The sequence below is a fragment of the Rhinatrema bivittatum genome, chromosome 18, assembly GCF_901001135.1.
Source record: "Rhinatrema bivittatum chromosome 18, aRhiBiv1.1, whole genome shotgun sequence".
NCBI classification, from domain to species: Eukaryota; Metazoa; Chordata; class Amphibia; order Gymnophiona; family Rhinatrematidae; genus Rhinatrema; species Rhinatrema bivittatum.
The window spans coordinates 44,463,546-44,480,060 of record NC_042632.1 but is presented as its reverse complement, the minus strand read 5'-3'; the positions used below and the strand labels follow the sequence as shown (position 1 = coordinate 44,480,060).

At 39.8% G+C, this 16,515-nt stretch overlaps 1 protein-coding gene across 9 annotated transcripts in view; it reads right to left on the bottom strand.

The window, feature by feature from the left end:
- The window catches only part of COL23A1 (collagen type XXIII alpha 1 chain), a 381,168-nt gene that overhangs the window by 88,762 nt on the left and 275,891 nt on the right, over positions 1–16,515 (bottom strand). For 7 of the 9 annotated variants that reach the window (XM_029583497.1, XM_029583501.1, XM_029583495.1 and 4 more), the window contains exons 4-5: positions 6,818–6,825; positions 2,061–2,087 (exon numbers count right to left, since the gene is read on the bottom strand). In XM_029583497.1, the coding sequence (XP_029439357.1) occupies positions 2,061–2,087; positions 6,818–6,825 (35 nt within the window). The remainder of the gene's footprint in view (positions 1–2,060; positions 2,088–6,817; positions 6,826–16,515) is intronic. The other 2 variants (XM_029583496.1, XM_029583502.1) reach the window with 1 other exon arrangement.

Here is a 16,515-nt window from a genome sequence, read left to right as displayed (position 1 = left end):
CAATCCTGGGCTGCAGGATAGCAGTCCCTGCTGCTACAGAAACTACTGTGGTTGGCCAGCAGGAATGCAGAGTTTGTAAATTGTGCTGAAAAAAAAATCTCTTCATACACTTATTGCCCAATTGCTCATTTGTCTTGTAGCCCCTGTGCTTCAGATCGTGACACAATTACAAAACATTTTAGGACCGCATGCAGCAATTTAGCTTGGGTTCCAGCATCTGTAAATTGATGAAATTCAGTGAACAATCCAACTGGGGTCTATGGGGACTGCTATCCTGCAGCCCTGGATGCCATCTGCAAAGAGCTTCCAGTGTAGTTAAATGGAACAACTTTCTACTTTGTTTGTTAAAGGGAATTCTATCAGGGTAAATGTCTCTTGGACAGCAGTTCATAGTGAAGATATCACTATATTCAAATAATATAAAACAACTATTTTAACAGCGCCACTAGATGTATGTACAATGCACTAGATGCACTGTACAATAGTGATAAGTATTCATCAAAGAACTTATAATCAGGGTGCTCAATTTTCAGACTTATCTGGACAAAATTTGTAAGCATAAGTGGATGTGCAGAGATTAATACCTAGTGTTTTATAAGCAGTGCTGCGTATGTCTGCTCCCCAAGAAAGCACGCATGTTTCAGTATATGCATATATTTCCAATGCAATAAAACGCATAACTTTCTTTATCCAGTTAGAATATGTGCTTACATTTCATGCAGGAAATAATCATGGTACTGCATGAATCAACACCCAGAATTAAATGCAGAGACAAAGTATGTGCTAAGTACTTGAAATCACCAGTTCACAGATACCACACCAGTTCACTGATACCACTTCCAGTTCACCCAGACTTCAACCTGAGCCCCTACCAGTTCACCTAGACCTCTGACCCAAAAACTGCATATAACAGACAAGTCTGATTTCACTTGCACGAGTCAATTACAGGTGTGTGTGTGTGTATATATATATATATATATATATATATATATATATATATATATTTATTTTTTTTTACAAAATAGCAAACTACTACATGACCTAATGAACCTCTCCTCAGAACACCTCTAAACCACCCCATTTGCCACCAGTAAAATAGACGTGTGAAATAAAATAAAACATGTACTCGTGAGGGTTTTAAAATAGCATATATGCATGTACAATCTACTTACACATGAAATCCCTATGAAAATGTATCCATAAGGGAATAATGTACTAAAATGTATTAACAATTGTATTTATGTGCATTAATGGTCATGTTTCTTGTGCATATTAATGGTCCATGGCTAATGAAATGCAAATCAGGCATGCATTGTCACAGAAGCTAAAGTATGCATGTACTACCCTGCAGACAGCTTCACAAAATGTAAAGTACATGTGTCTGTAATGTACAGTGTTTTTGTAATTATGCATTTGTGAAATAGTTTACATGCATACTTTTTCTCCACACCAATAGGTAATGAGCTATTTTGCATGTTTTTGTATCTCATTAGCATAGATTTCACATGTCCACTGATTGCGAAAGCATTTAATGCACTTTAGTACTTGGTGCTATGATCTTGATTTGGAATGTTATCAGCGTTAGGTGCTATAACAGATATGTGAGTGCTTTATTCCATACAGTATGCATTGATATGTCAGAAACTGGAAAGAAAGTGTTCTCCTTAGGTATGTGAGTGCTTTATTCCATACAGTATGCATTGATATGTCAGAAACTGGAAAGAAAGTGTTCTCCTTAGGTATAGCAATAATTCTGACAACGTGAAGTTTTTCAAGAATTACCAGAAGTGCACTTTTTAGGGTCTTAAATATAAGGTGCTGTAGTGTGAATATTGACTCCCACAAAGACCCTGCACATCTTTCTCAAACAAGTCAAGGTAAAGCATGCTGCTCTTCTGTAAAAATCTGACTGCTATGGAAATTTATAGAACGAACTTCACAACAACTATGCAGTTCCTGAAGAAAAAGAAAAGCTGAGGGAGAACAGTTGACAGTGAAGTGCATGGAGTATCAAGTATAGCTTGAAGGAAAAATGTTAAATAAACTAAATGGCAGGTTACCGGATAACCGTCACGTCCTGGTTGACCCTGTGGTGGTGATTCAATAAGTAACAAAAAAAAAAAAAAAAAAAGAGTCAAAACATACAATGCTCACAACTTGACAATGTATTCTAGTATTTGAGGCTTAATACACAGATCTCACTGTTCTGGCAAATATATATAAAAGGTTTGGCATAGTAAAGTTATTGAGGGTGTCTTAAGATTCACATCATTTGTGCATAAACTATCTGCTGAATGTGAACATTAAGAGTTGCAGTTAAGCCAGAATCTAACTGTTATGGGACAAATGTTGGAATTTTAGGTTCACAGACTTACCACTGAGTTCTTGATTATGTAACCCAAACAATCTGGAATTAGGCTAGACAACTCAATGCTATCTCAGGTTTTCAGCCTAAAATGGTTGTGCTCTTGGCTTTGTAGTCTAGGCAAGTTGGAATCCTAATTTGAAACACTAGAAATATTGAAATCTTTGCTTGAAACTTTAGAAATATTTAGATTTTTAGATCTGTGTACCAGAAATATTGGAACCTTGACTTTGTTACCTATGTATCTTTTTCTTATTTATAATGGATAAAAATTTATTACCTGTAATTTTTATGCTAAATCTCGGAAATGGATGAGATACACCCATGCCTATCAAATTTCTTCAGGTTGTAGAAATATCTACATTTGTCTTGCCTAAATGATATTGTGTAATTGTTTCTTTATACTTACAACTTTCTTGTAGTGTTAACAGACAGCTTAATATATCAGATATATTTTATGAACATGTAAATAAATAATTATATGATTTACTCATTATTTAGGGGAAAAAAAAAACCTTCGCTATTTAAAAGTTCATGAAGTAGTATGACATGGTATGTATAGTAGAATACACATACAAAGTCAATTCTTGACTAGATTGTATTAAACATTTTCCCATATACACAAAAAACGGTAAAAACCATTTAGTACATCTGGCCCTTAGAAACAATCCATGTGAAATGTAAGGTTGTAGGAGCTGCAAAGCATGATTGCTTCTCTGTGGTTTGGGAAAGTTTCTTAGTTTAATGCAACTTGAAAGAAACTAGAATTCTAACAGTACTTCAAGTATTGTCCTTGGAGTTGCACAATATTAGTAATTGCTTCACATGCTCCCACAAGTTTTCCTCAGTTGCTGCCCCTTTCTCTGTAGAGTAATCCAAGGAAAATTCCAATGAATTACCACTTAACAGGATTAACAATGTGTGTCATAACTGTGTTAATGCACTAAATATGGACCCCTGAGGCTCTAATTTGCTCAATGCATGAAAAATAGTATCACATGACAAAACACAAAGATACCAAACACAATATGAATACAAACGAGTCCCTCAGGACATAAAATGACATAAAACTGGTGTCTAAAACTACTTTACAGTATGTAAGTAGAGTACATCCAAACTACATGATCCTAATTTCTTCCACTTTCCAGGCATTTGTATTGCTCTCACTGCTTTCAATCATCAATCAAAATTGTTCATCTATAAATCAACCTGCAGACATGACCTGATACATCATTCCTTTATTTATTTTTCCTCATTGTGGTGTATAAACTAAATGGCTCCTTAGTGAAAGCTTCATATACAAACAACTTCTGATGAGCAAGTAGAGTATTCTCAGAATAGTTCATTTTAATATCCAATATCTGCAATGATTACATCCCCCATGTTTAATTGTTTTTTTTAATAAATAAAATCTAATGGGCATCATAATTTTTGGGGATGCATAATCACTGCATCTATTCAGATCCCAAATTAATCCATTGTGTTGGAACTTCTATCATGATTGATTATGATATCTGTTAAGGTTAAATAATTAAATATAATAATGAATCACAATATCATAACCAGTTGAATGTTTCAATCTTTGTAGACCTTGATGGATTGTCATCTGTAGTTATGCAGGCTGGCTATACTGTTATTCATTAAGAACCATGTGCTCAATGCACCTACATGTACTGTTCTTTAGCAATGTGTTCAGATGAAAGAAAAGCAAAATATTCAAGATTAATCCCAACAGAACTCAAGAAGCAAAGAGTTAGTTTTGGTCAACTTTAGTAAATCTTCTATAGAGATACCAAAGAGTGCTGTAATAATGGTTGTATAAATATCAATGGCAATTTGTATAATGTGATAGCCTTCTGAAAATATCATCTTAATTTTAAACTGCTTGTTTTCACGTTTTGGTAAAGATTTTCAAGAAATCTTGGAAGACTATCATACCTAACAAGACCATGTACAGTTCTTCACATTGTTCAAAAATTTGGAAGGCTGTTATGTATACTTAATTGAAGCTAAAGACAGAATGGACTCTCAGGCTTCCTTTGCCTGCTTGGCATTCAAATAAATCAACTTAGTGCTCACTTTTCAAATAAACTTCTTTCTTTGTCATCTGAAATGAGCACAAGATTGAAAATGTATTAAAGGTCCACTATTTAAAATAATGCATCCTTACGATTAGGTGAAATCAAAAGTATCTAGAAATAGATTCACAATTCTGAAATTTCATATGAAGCAGTATGGTTTCCATACTGGTTCAGTAGTGCAACCGCACCAACAACAATAAATTAAAAAATAAGAGACACTACAGTCAAAGGTAACAAAGGAGATAATGGAGGGGAGATAGAGGATAGAGAAGAGTACTGAAGGGAAGGGGACAGAATAAAGGAGAGGCCAAAGCGAAGAGGAACAATGACAACTGTACTCATTGCTGTATCTACTTTATGAGCCATCAGCTGACACTGATATTAATTCAGAACCACGCAAGTGAAAAAACTGGGAAATTGTATGTTGCGAGCTCAAAAGGAGCCTCATGGTTCTCCAAAACAGCCACTTTAAATCATAAAAAAACCCTCATGATATAATAATAAGACACAGAAAGAATGAAAAAAAAACCCAGTCTGAAGTAATAAACTCAGCTCAGCTTAATTTTGACCTAACCGATTCGTGTCAGGAGAAATCTTTTGTTATACATATCACCATTTGTTCGCATTGAATGTTTCTCTCATCTGTGTTGTAGGACTGGCCATCCCAAAGTACAGAAATAAAATGAGAAAGCATCATAGGGCCGGGAGTTACTCTTTTCATATACAGAACACCACCATTAGCTTTTCAACTACACAGATCGAGCTAACTCTTCTTATCAGGATTTGAGTTATTTGCTTTATAAAAGCAAATAACTTTTATAAAGCTTATAAACTTTTTAAAAGTTTATTAACTTTTATAAAATTCAGCATTTATAGCCCAAAAGGGCTATAAATGCTGAATTTTACTTTAATGGCTTTTGCATAAATGTGATAGAAGATCTACACAGATTAATAATATATATCTGTGGTTGAAAAGACATAGCAGTGGTAATCTGCAGCCGAATGGTTTTCTTTGGCTCTATAGTATTACAACACAAGGGTGAATGACTGACTCATCTTTGGGTATTCTATCAAATAAATGGAAGGTACTCATTGTTTATCAAAATAGATCAAGACATCTTGAATGCTAAAGGCTACCTCCATGCTGCAATTGCTGCCGGCTTTTGCGCCGAATAACTACACCATAAAAGGTGTAGTTATTCGGCGCGAAACTGGCGGCGATAAGGAATCTTACCTTTCACCGCCAGCAATGTGTCTGCAGCGTTGGCTCTGGTGCCACCCCAATTCCTCCTCTCCTGAGGCTGACTCTGCCCCGACTCTGCCCCGAGGTAGCTATCGCGTGCGATAGCATTAGAGAATGACCCCCTTAGTGTGATGGCCATTATGTCTTTTTTGGAGGGGTTCAAGCGTGGAGCCTGTGGAAAGAATTTCCAGTGTGCAATCATAATGGTGGGTACAGAAAACACTGATTTCAAGTCTTGACACTGATGACAACCTACAGTGATTCCTTTGTGAACATTGTTTTGGGTGATGCTTTTTGTTCTCTTTTTTTGAGAGACATATAAATGCCCGTGACTATAGATAACTGTATAATGGGTGGCTGAGAGGTAGCAGAGCCTGGCACCTCTAGCTCAGCAGCAGACACACTATTGAAAGGCCTAACATGGCTGCTAATTCCGTTAACCCCAATGATGACAATGGTCACTTGATATTGAAATTTGTATTTCTGAAGATACTGATGATACATGGATTATTATTTAAGCCTAAAATATATCATGCAAATGTTTTCACTTGTGCGGTTTAGCTATGAAGTTGTGAAACTATTTTTTTTTTTTTGATACTTTGGATTTCATCTTATCATATTGGTATCTTTTTATTTTATCATCATACCGTAATGCAACATTCGGATGAGAAGGGCAAAAATCACTTGCAAGGGTGTCCCGAATTATCACTTTGAGACCAATACATGACAACTTAACATACTGCACCTGCAGACTGAGCTGTGAGCCTTCAGAAGCAGATGTGCTAAAATCACCATCAAAATTCAAACTAAATTCCAAAAGTAGATCATCACAATGCCCAGACATTTGTCGAACATGGCTTCAGACACAGAAGAGAAGCATTTTGTGATTGAATGCTAGGTGGATTTCATTAACTCAGTCCCCTTCAGGGCAGCCAGTTGAAGACTTTTTTTTTAAAGCAACCTTTTGTTATTTGTCTATAATCAAAAGAAAAGCAGCATCTGGTACCAATTTTCTTTCTAGAAAAGCATCCTGAGCAAAACATAATAGGGTTCTTGTGAAATGACACAGAAAAAAGGACAAAATGCCTTAACTTTGTTGGCCCAAGATTACAATCCACGGGTACTTACAGAAGGACCTGCAAAACAAAACAAAAACAAATAACTTAATTGATCCCGAGGGGCATAAAAATCTCTCTCAAAAGCACATTAAACCATGAGATTGTGGCTAGGCATTCTACCTTCACAGTCTAAAAGTGCCGGTTAAATAAAATACCATGTCATTTATAAAATTGGCAGGGTAGCTGGAGCTCTCCAAACGTCTAAGAATATTTTTGGGATGTGCTTATGATTTTATGGCCTTGGCAGATTTAACCTTCTTCCTATACTCTCCTGCCCCTCACGTCTTTACATACAGGAATAAAATGAAGGCCTCTTTTGACCAAAAACAGGTGTCAAAAGTTTGAGGCTGGACTTTAATTTTAACCTACATTTATTCTTGAAAATTTAATACCAGAGAGGTTTTAAGTTTCTTGCTTTATTTTCCCAGTTTTTTTTGGTTTTTTTTTTAACCTTCTGCTAACCCGTTTTGGGATGCTGCAGGAAACAACCAGGGCTGCCGATTTAACGTACAGCTCCTTTGAGGCCTGAAGAGGCTCCTAGATCCTGATTTCTGTTAATATGCCATTTAAAGCATCCTTTCACTATAAAATGATAGAAAATCTTTCAGATCTGAGCCTGATCGAATTCTCAGATGAGATTTCCCTTTCAAAATCATTGGCCAAGCAGCCACCTCTTTCATCTTAAGCAATCATCTTGAGGAGAAGGAAGAAAACTGTGAAATATCTCCCTCCCTCCCCCCCACAGAAAATAATTATCTGCCCTGAGATGACAAAACATAGCGACATAGTGGTTGTTGACAAGACTCTTTGCCTGTAGCATCATCACAGACCCTACTTAATCTCCGATCATCCCCCGCTTTACTTGTATTCTGTCACTGGTTTGTTTGTTACCACCACCACTGATAAGCAAACCCAGGCATCCACCGACTACCATCTTCTTAGCCTGCTCCATTATTTGCTGGCAGTTTTGTTTGGTTTGGGGATTTTCTTAAAAATACAATGTTGTCAACGTATGAACAACTTGTTTATAATGTGGAGCTCCCCCCCCCACCCCCCCTCTTCCTGACCCCACTGGTTTTTGAGGCAACTCCAAATCTTTATAAAGACCATTTTTATTTTTTTTAATTTAATTTAAATGAACATTGATGCGGTATTACCAATAAAGATACTAGAGGTCTGAAAGAGGTCTTTGAACTTACATTATATGAAAAGAGTGTCCTTCAAAAAGAATAATAAAACTGTAAATTATTTTGTAGCCTATCCTGGTACTATAACTGCACCAGATTGAACAATGTAACACAGCTCAAAATTGTCAAACTTCAGAGTCACATTGGAATTGATTTAACTGGAACTGATAAAAAAAAAAAAAAAAAATTATGAACAGTCAGAGATTCTCCAGGGTAGGTCCCAAATAAAAAACCCCAAAGAATTAAAAAAAAAAAACCAACCCCCAAACAAACAAGCTGAAAGTATGGTATGTTGCTTCTAGTGCACTGGTAAACTGATCACACGATTTCTGAAAACAAATTTTTGGAAACTACAAAAATTCTACAGAAAATAATTCCAGCAGGTCAGGTCAAGGTATCTACACCCTCTGTGAGTACACTTTCTCTATGCACACACACATACAATATATATATATTGTATACATACAGACAAGCATAAAAGTACACACAGGTAGGAAGTGACGGTATAAGAAATAGCACACATACGTGTATGTACTTTACATAAAAGTGTGCTCTGTATGGGTGTAGGATTTCAGCCCAGGAGCAGTTCTAGTGGCCGTAATGATCTCGGAGAAAACTGGAATCTATGCAAGTCATAAGACCTTTAATTAGTCAAGCACAGAACTTATCCCAAAATATTCGGGTCAGTATTTAAAAGCTAGCCGGTTTGGGGTGTGCTTATGAATATCCCTGTAGAAATAGTTATTGAGACGGATAGCTGGATAAGTTATCTGTCTAAAGGCTGAATATCGCTACTGAGTTAGATAACTAAATAGCACCAATCCGATCCTCCCATTGCTCACCCTCAACTTTTTCGGCTATCTAGAAGCTGCTGAATATAACTGGATGGATATACAGTGGCTGCTAGAAAGCCGGATAAGTCCTATTTATCCAGCTATCTGGCATTTGAATATAGACTTCTTTGCATGCAAATTCGTGCATTGTTTCTTTTTGGTCCAGCAGTCTCCTCCTCCTCTTTTGCAAGTCCATCTCAGTAGGCACAGTCCCCTGACTAGGCACTATGGCACCATGATCCTTCATTCGCAACAACCTGGGATACCTTTCCTCTCCCTTCTCAACTCACTCTTCTATCTGGTCCAGCCACTGCAGTGATAATCCTTTGGTTAGGGTCTGCAATACACAGCTCCCTCTGGAACCCAGTACAGGCGTATCTCGAGTGCGAGACATTGGTTGTCACCATTACAAAATGACCGGGACTCCCTCCCCTCCCCACCCCAACCCTGTCATGTGCATGAGCTTTTGAGATCACACAGGTTCCCTTCTTCAGCAACCAGGTCACAACTTAACAAGGGATGCATGTGTTCTAAAAAGCATGATGTAAAACTGCCAAATTTATATCAGAGATGGACCCCACAGAGTACACAGCACAATAATATAAATTGTTACCAGAACAGATGTGATATGCCAGATGGTACTTGCAGGAAACATGTTCTCAAAAAAGACACAGTAAGGGAAGTTACAGGATGGAATATAGAACACTGCAGCTGTCAAAGAAACGTACACTCAAGCACGACAGAATTTGTCAGGTTTATCTGTTTATTCTGCACATCACAAATATGCTGCTGACTAAAAGGATAGGCACCTAAATAGTGGATTGAGCCAGGGCAATGATCAGGTTGGGGCAAGTTAGTTACGCACCTAGGACTGGTGTTCATTGCTGGGTCCCTAACTTGGCACCTACATTTAGGTGAATATATAGCAGACCTAAACACAAGCTCCTCAGTTTTAGGAGACCAGCCAGTCCAAAACTGAGGTTCCTAAGTTCAGCAGAAAATTCATCTGACTTTATCTCAGGAACAAGCATAGGTTCTACAAGTTCAAAATCCCTGATGTGCTCTGAATCTATACTTGACAGCACATGCTGTCCCCTCTGCAAAACACGCACCATAAAGAATGGAGTGTGAACGTGTTTGTTTTGCTCTAGCCTTCCTTCTGGCAAAGAGAAAACCAGAACGTTTTTTTTTTTGCAATTTATTTATTTATTTACCTATTTATTTCAGAGAATTTATATGCTGCCAATCCAGATGAGCACAGACTTTGTTTACCACATTTCCTTTCCCATGCATTACTTAAAATACAGCAACTCAAGTTGCATGCAGTTTGTAATTATGTTTATAAAGTGGCCTGAATAAACGGAGCCATTTGATTAATGAACATTTCCCATGAATGTAAATACTTTAGTATGAATGCCCAGCTCAAAAACATTTTGTTTGAGGTGAGGGAATAATTTATAGGAAAGTAATTTAAAGCAGTACTACCCCCTAGATTCCTTAAAATATTAGCGCACCCATTTCTTGACTTCATTTTTCCCTCTCTTAGTCTTAGGTTTCTTTTTATTTTTTATCTAAAGATTTGTATTTTATTTTTTTTATGTTTTCACATTTGGAATGAAGTATAGGGGAGCCATTCCATCCTCGGGGTATGGAGCAGAAGAGGTTGGGGCTGTACAACTTGGAGAAGAGATGGCTGAGGGGGGATATGATAGAGGTCTATAAAATCATAAGTGGATTAGTATGGGTAAATGTAAATCGGTTTTTTACTCTTTCAAAAAAATATAAAGAGTGGGGGATACTCCATGAAGTTAGTAAGTAGCACATTCAAAATAAATTGGAGAGCATTTTTTCACTCAACATACAATTAAGCTCTGGAATTCACCATCAGAGGACATGGTTAAAGCAGTCAGTATAGCTAGGTTTAAGGAAGGTTTGGACAAGTTTCTGGAGAAGAATTCCATAAACTGTTATTAACCAAGTAGACTTAAAGGTGAATTTTAAAAGTCAGATACAAGCCAAAATTAGGGGATGTGCAAATATGTCGGCTGGCATGCCTGAATGGATTTTAAAAGCTGCCTGGATATGCACATATCTCCTGAAGTGCGCCCATATCAGAACTTCTCAAAAAGGGGTGGGGCATGAGAATGGTCTGGGCATGGGCAGTTCGAGACTTTGTGCGTAAATACTTATGCGATCCAATGTGCGCAGACATCCCCTGCCGCGTAACTGTACTTCTGCTATGGAAATAAAGAACTGTTTCGGAGGGGTGTTAGGGGTGTCTAGGGTAACTGGAGGGTGTACAGGTTATCAAACCAGAGGGGTATGAAGGACTTAGCTGGTAACTGGGCAGGAACTGGGGAGGAACTAATAAAACAAGCAATGGCATCAATGTGCATCTCTTTTAAAATGTCCCCACTTATGGGGTAGAAGCGGCTTTTGTGTGCATAGGTGTATATCCACTTAAAATTGGGCACACTTGTGCGCACAGCCAGTCTATTTTATAACATGCATGTATATACTCGTGTATGTTATTAAATAGCCATGTCAATGGGTGTGGGCCAACGAATGCACGTGCATGGTGCGCTGCTTTGAAAGTTACTGCCCTAGGGAATAGCCACTAATTATCACCGCACGATAGCAGCAGGGGATCCATTTTACTCTTTAGTTCTGGTCACTGCTGGATATAGGATGCTGGGCTTGATGGACCCTCGGACTGACTCAGTATAGCAACTTATGTTCTTATGAAGGAGGCACACCACTGGTAACAGTCACATGGCCTGCGCTTTTCAGTCTTTTTCTCTGGGAGGCCGCTCACTGATCATTTTTTGTCCTACACTCGTACTCTGAATAGTGCAAGCATAGGTTTGTGAATGTCCTACCACATGGCACCATCTCCAATTCCCTCACAATTGTTTTGGAGGAAATGAGGTAACGATTTCTACAGCAAACGGATTTGGTCTCAGGAATGAGATCAGAACCCAAAAAGATCACAGGCATCTTAATTTTATTATTTCCACCAATTAATAAATATTTTAATAGCATTTGCTGCTTTATCACTATTAATCATCATAACGAGCGTGCCAGTAAACTGCTGCAGCGTTATAGAAGTGGCATGATCTAGTGGCTACACCAGATCCTGTCCTAGGGACCGCACAGTCAGGTTCTCAGGGAATCCAAAACATGTATGCCGAGTATGCAAATTTATCTCATGCATATTCATTGTGGATAGCCTGAAAACCCAACTGGCTGAGGGTTCCACAGGACAGGTTTGGAAAGCTAGAGTATAAAAACGAGGTCGGCTCTGTTCTACGATCGTATTTTGAGAGAATGCTTGAATCTTCCCAGAGTTTCTATTTTACCTAACAGTGCGTAGGGCACCCTATAAAGAAATGACAAATAGAAATAAAACCATAACACCTGGTGGCTGTTTGAATGAAAGGATCCAAATTACTGTTATGATAGTGATTTTAAAAGGAAAATGGGCCAATATGAGAAAACACGGTTTTGTTTGGGAAATGTTTTGTTTTTGCATGTCATGGAGAAGTAGTTTGTGAGGGCTCACGGGGGGGGGGGGGGGGTGTCGGGGACGACACACTTCAAATGCACGATCAAAGTAAACCTTACTTGGACCTCTTTGCATGGAAACAGAACGATTAAAAGAAGCCATTCCCTTCCAGGAAGACTTAACCATTTCAGAGATCAGCAAGGAGGTGTTTCTTCTTTTGTAAACAAAACTTCGAGGTCTGCTTTTCTCTCGATACTGGCGAGAGCAGTTTTCCTCCTCTGTCCGAGACATGGAAGCAATTAAACATGAACCAGATGACTCCAGAAATAAATAAAATGGGTCAGATAGACTCGAACGCTTCAATAAATCTGCAGCTTGTTTAACTGAACTGGCAACGACAGAAATGTCTGCCAAGACTATGCATTAACTCATGTTTATTGCACAAGGGTCACCGAAGTGTCTACAGACACGACAAATGCAGAATGTGAAATTCAAATGAAACTTTCAGCATGAAAAGGCAAGAAAACTTTGGGGTGGGGGCAAAAAACAGTCACATCATCTATACTTCCATTGAATATGGGCAGGGGGCAATTTTCACATGATTTTACCTGGGTAACTAAGCCACTACCTGAGTAAAATCAGGGGCTAATAACTACTCTCCCCCCCTCTGTGGGTAAGCATAACTGTGCTGTGGAACAACGCAGGTACTTTCTTCACCCATGATGCCAGGGGGAGGAGTGGGTTGGCAATGCACAGGGATTTCATTTTGAAATTTCCATATGTGATTTATGGCACAGGCTTGGCACAGCAAGGGCAAAGTTCACTGGTATCCAAATACTGACGGCACTGGCCAGCACTCACATTTTTGAAGGGGGTTTGCTCTGTAAAAATATGCTTGCAGGTCCATGGGGGTCCTTGCAAGCACCCCGTCATATTTAGTTGCCCGTTATTAACATATATGCGGTACATGAATCTATACGTAAGACAGTATTTTGTATCTACAGTGCTCTTCCTACAGAGCAGAGCCAAAGAACTCTATAGCAAAAAAGGTTAACTGGTCAACTCTAGAGTTGAAACAGCTTTCTCTTCTTCCCCCAGTTCAAGCAATCCTTGTTTTATTGTAACTACATTGCTTCTTTTTACTTGTTCAATGTTCAAAGTTATTACACCCCTTGTTATTCGTAAACCAGCATGATGTGATTGTATCATGAATGCCGGTATAGAAAAGCTCTAAATAAATAAAAATGAGGACAGAGGAAAAAGGTCTAAAGAAAGCAGAAAAAAATTTAAGATGAAGGCTATGTATTTTTCTTAAGGTCACACAATGTATAGGCTACAGAGGAAATGGGATTTGAGTCATGGTTATGATTGTTCCCATCCTTGGGTTTTTGCAAACATACATGAATATTGGGCAGTCGATGCCTCAATAAATTCTCGTTAGTCTATAAGGTGCCACTCACTTCTTGTTATTTATACATCATAAAGACGACATGCTAAATCTGTAGGTCAACATGAATCTAGATGAACAACCACGACCAAAGAGATAAGAACATAAGAACATAAGAAAATGCCATACTGGGTCAGACCAAGGGTCCATCAAGCCCAGCATCCTGTTTCCAATAGTGGCCAATCCAGGCCATAAGAACCTGGCAAGTACCCAAAAACTAAGTCTATTCCATGTAACCATTGCTAATGGCAGTGGCTATTCTCTAAGTGAACTTAATAGCAGGTAATGGACTTCTCCTCCAAGAACTTATCCAATCCTTTTTTAAACACAGCTATACTAACTGCACGAACCACATTCTCTGGCAACAAATTCCAGAGTTTAATTGTGCGTTGAGTAAAAAAGAACTTTCTCCGATTAGTTTTAAATGTGCCCCATGCTAACTTCATGGAGTGTCCCCTAGTCCTTCTACTATCCGAAAGAGTAAATAACCGATTCACATCTACCCGTTCTAGACCTCTCATGATTTTAAACACCTCTATCATATCCCCCCTCAGTCGTCTCTTCTCCAAGCTGAAAAGTCCTAACCTCTTTAGTCTTTCCTCATAGGGGAGTTGTTCCATTCCCCTTATCATTTTGGTAGCCCTTCTCTGTACCTTCTCCATCGCAATTATATCTTTTTTGAGATGCGGCGACCAGAATTGTACACAGTATTCAAGGTGCGGTCTCACCATGGAGCGATACAGAGGCATTATGACATTTTCCGGTTTATTCATCATTCCCTTTCTAATAATTCCCAACATTCTGTTTGCTTTTTTGACTGCCGCAGCACACTGCACCGACGATTTCAATGTGTTATCCACTATGACACCTAGATCTCTTTCTTGGGTTGTAGCACCTAATATGGAACCCAACATCGTGTAATTATGTATCTAGTTCAAGAAGTCTCCCCCAAAACCCCAGTGACCTGATCCATGATACCCTGTTGCTGTTGTATCTGTTGGGCCATCCCGGGAATGGCCTGAAGGGTGGCCAGATCCACTGGGTCCATAGCCTCATCAACCTGTAATGCCAGAAATGGATCTGGTGGTTGGACCCTTGGTGCCAAGAGGTGGTTGTCGCAGGATAGGATCAGGACCGAGCAAGGCAAGTCAAGGACTCAGGAACAAGGCAGGAGACAGGTAGGGCTGGAATGCAAGAACACTGGAACAAAGAACAAGGCAGGAACACAAGAACAAGGCAACACATGCTGAAGAGCAAGGTACATTAGGAGACAAGTTGCTGAGGCAAAGAACTGCTGTGGAGCCTGGGCTTAGACAGGCCAAGAGGCTGACGTCATCTGGAGGCACCACTCGGTCTTCTCGCTACCCGGCGCGCGCACATGTACGCCCGATTTTATAACATGCGCACGCAGGTGCACGCATGTTATAAAATCCAGGGTTGGTGCGCGCAAGGGGGAGCACAATTGTTCACCTTGCGCGTGCCGAGCCGCACTGTCTTCCTCCATTCCCTTCCCCCTAACCTTCCCACCCCTTCCCCCCCTAACCCTACTCTAACCCCCCCCCCCTTCAACTCGTCTTACCTTTTGTGCCTGCCTCCGGGCAGGCACAAGTTCCGCGCACCAGCAACCTGCCGGCACGCAATCCTCCAACAGAGCAACAATGGCCTCCAAATGACGTCAGCCTCTTGGCCTATCTAAGCCCAGGCTCCACAGCAGTTCCTTGCCTCAGCAACTTGTCTCCTAATGTACCTTGCTCTTCAGCATGTGTTGCCTTGTTCTTTGTTCCAGTGTTCTTGCATTCCAGCCCTACCTGTCTCCTGCCTTGTTCCTGAGTCCTTGACTTCCCTTGCTCGGTCCTGTTCCTATCCTGCGACAACCACTTACACGCACCCTGGGGCTTTATGTGTGTCGCCGGCCTTTTTAAAATAGGCCCAGCACGTAACCTTTTTAAAATGTGGCCCATTATGTGTGCACAAGCGGGCACATGCCTATGGGAAAGGCCAGCTGCAGCGGCATGGCATCTGGATCTATGTTCCTACCACACAGACTGGTTGGCTTCAGGGGTAAGTGTCGCGAATCTAACACTCCATGGGTAAAAAGTATCCGCTAGTGGGGGGAAGGAAAGGGAGGAGAAGGTAAGAGAAAGGAAAAGAAGAGAGAGAGAGTGCAAGGGTTGCAGGGAGGAAGAGAAGAGAAAGGAGAAAATCAGTAAGAGGAAGGAGAAAAAGGAGAGGGAATGGGTGGAAAAAGGAGATGAGGACAGTGAGGGAGTAGAGGAGCACACAGGAAAGTGATGGATAGGAGAGGGTACAAGTCAGTGATAGGGTGGGGAGAAGACAGATGGCAGCAAGATGGTGGGACTGGAAGAAGAGAGAGGACTGTATCTGGATGGGGTGTAGAATGAAGGAGGAGGAGCGTGAAAGAGCTGTACCGCTATGGGTTTGGGAGTGCACCACTCACTAGGGGAGAAATGCTCCTGTTAATACCCCACCCCCTCTTCAAAACAAATTGCAGGGATGGGAGAGACAGAAGGCAGGAGTGCATAATGGAGTACTGTGTGCATATCCTAAAATTATAGTGGGGGTCGAAAAGGTACAGAGAAGGGCAACAAAAATTATAAAGGGGATGAATGGCTCCCACATGAAGAAAGGCTGAGCAGGTTAGGCGTTTTCAGCTTGGCGAGGAGATGACAGGATATGATAGAGGTTTATAAAATCATGAGTGGGATGGAGCAGGTA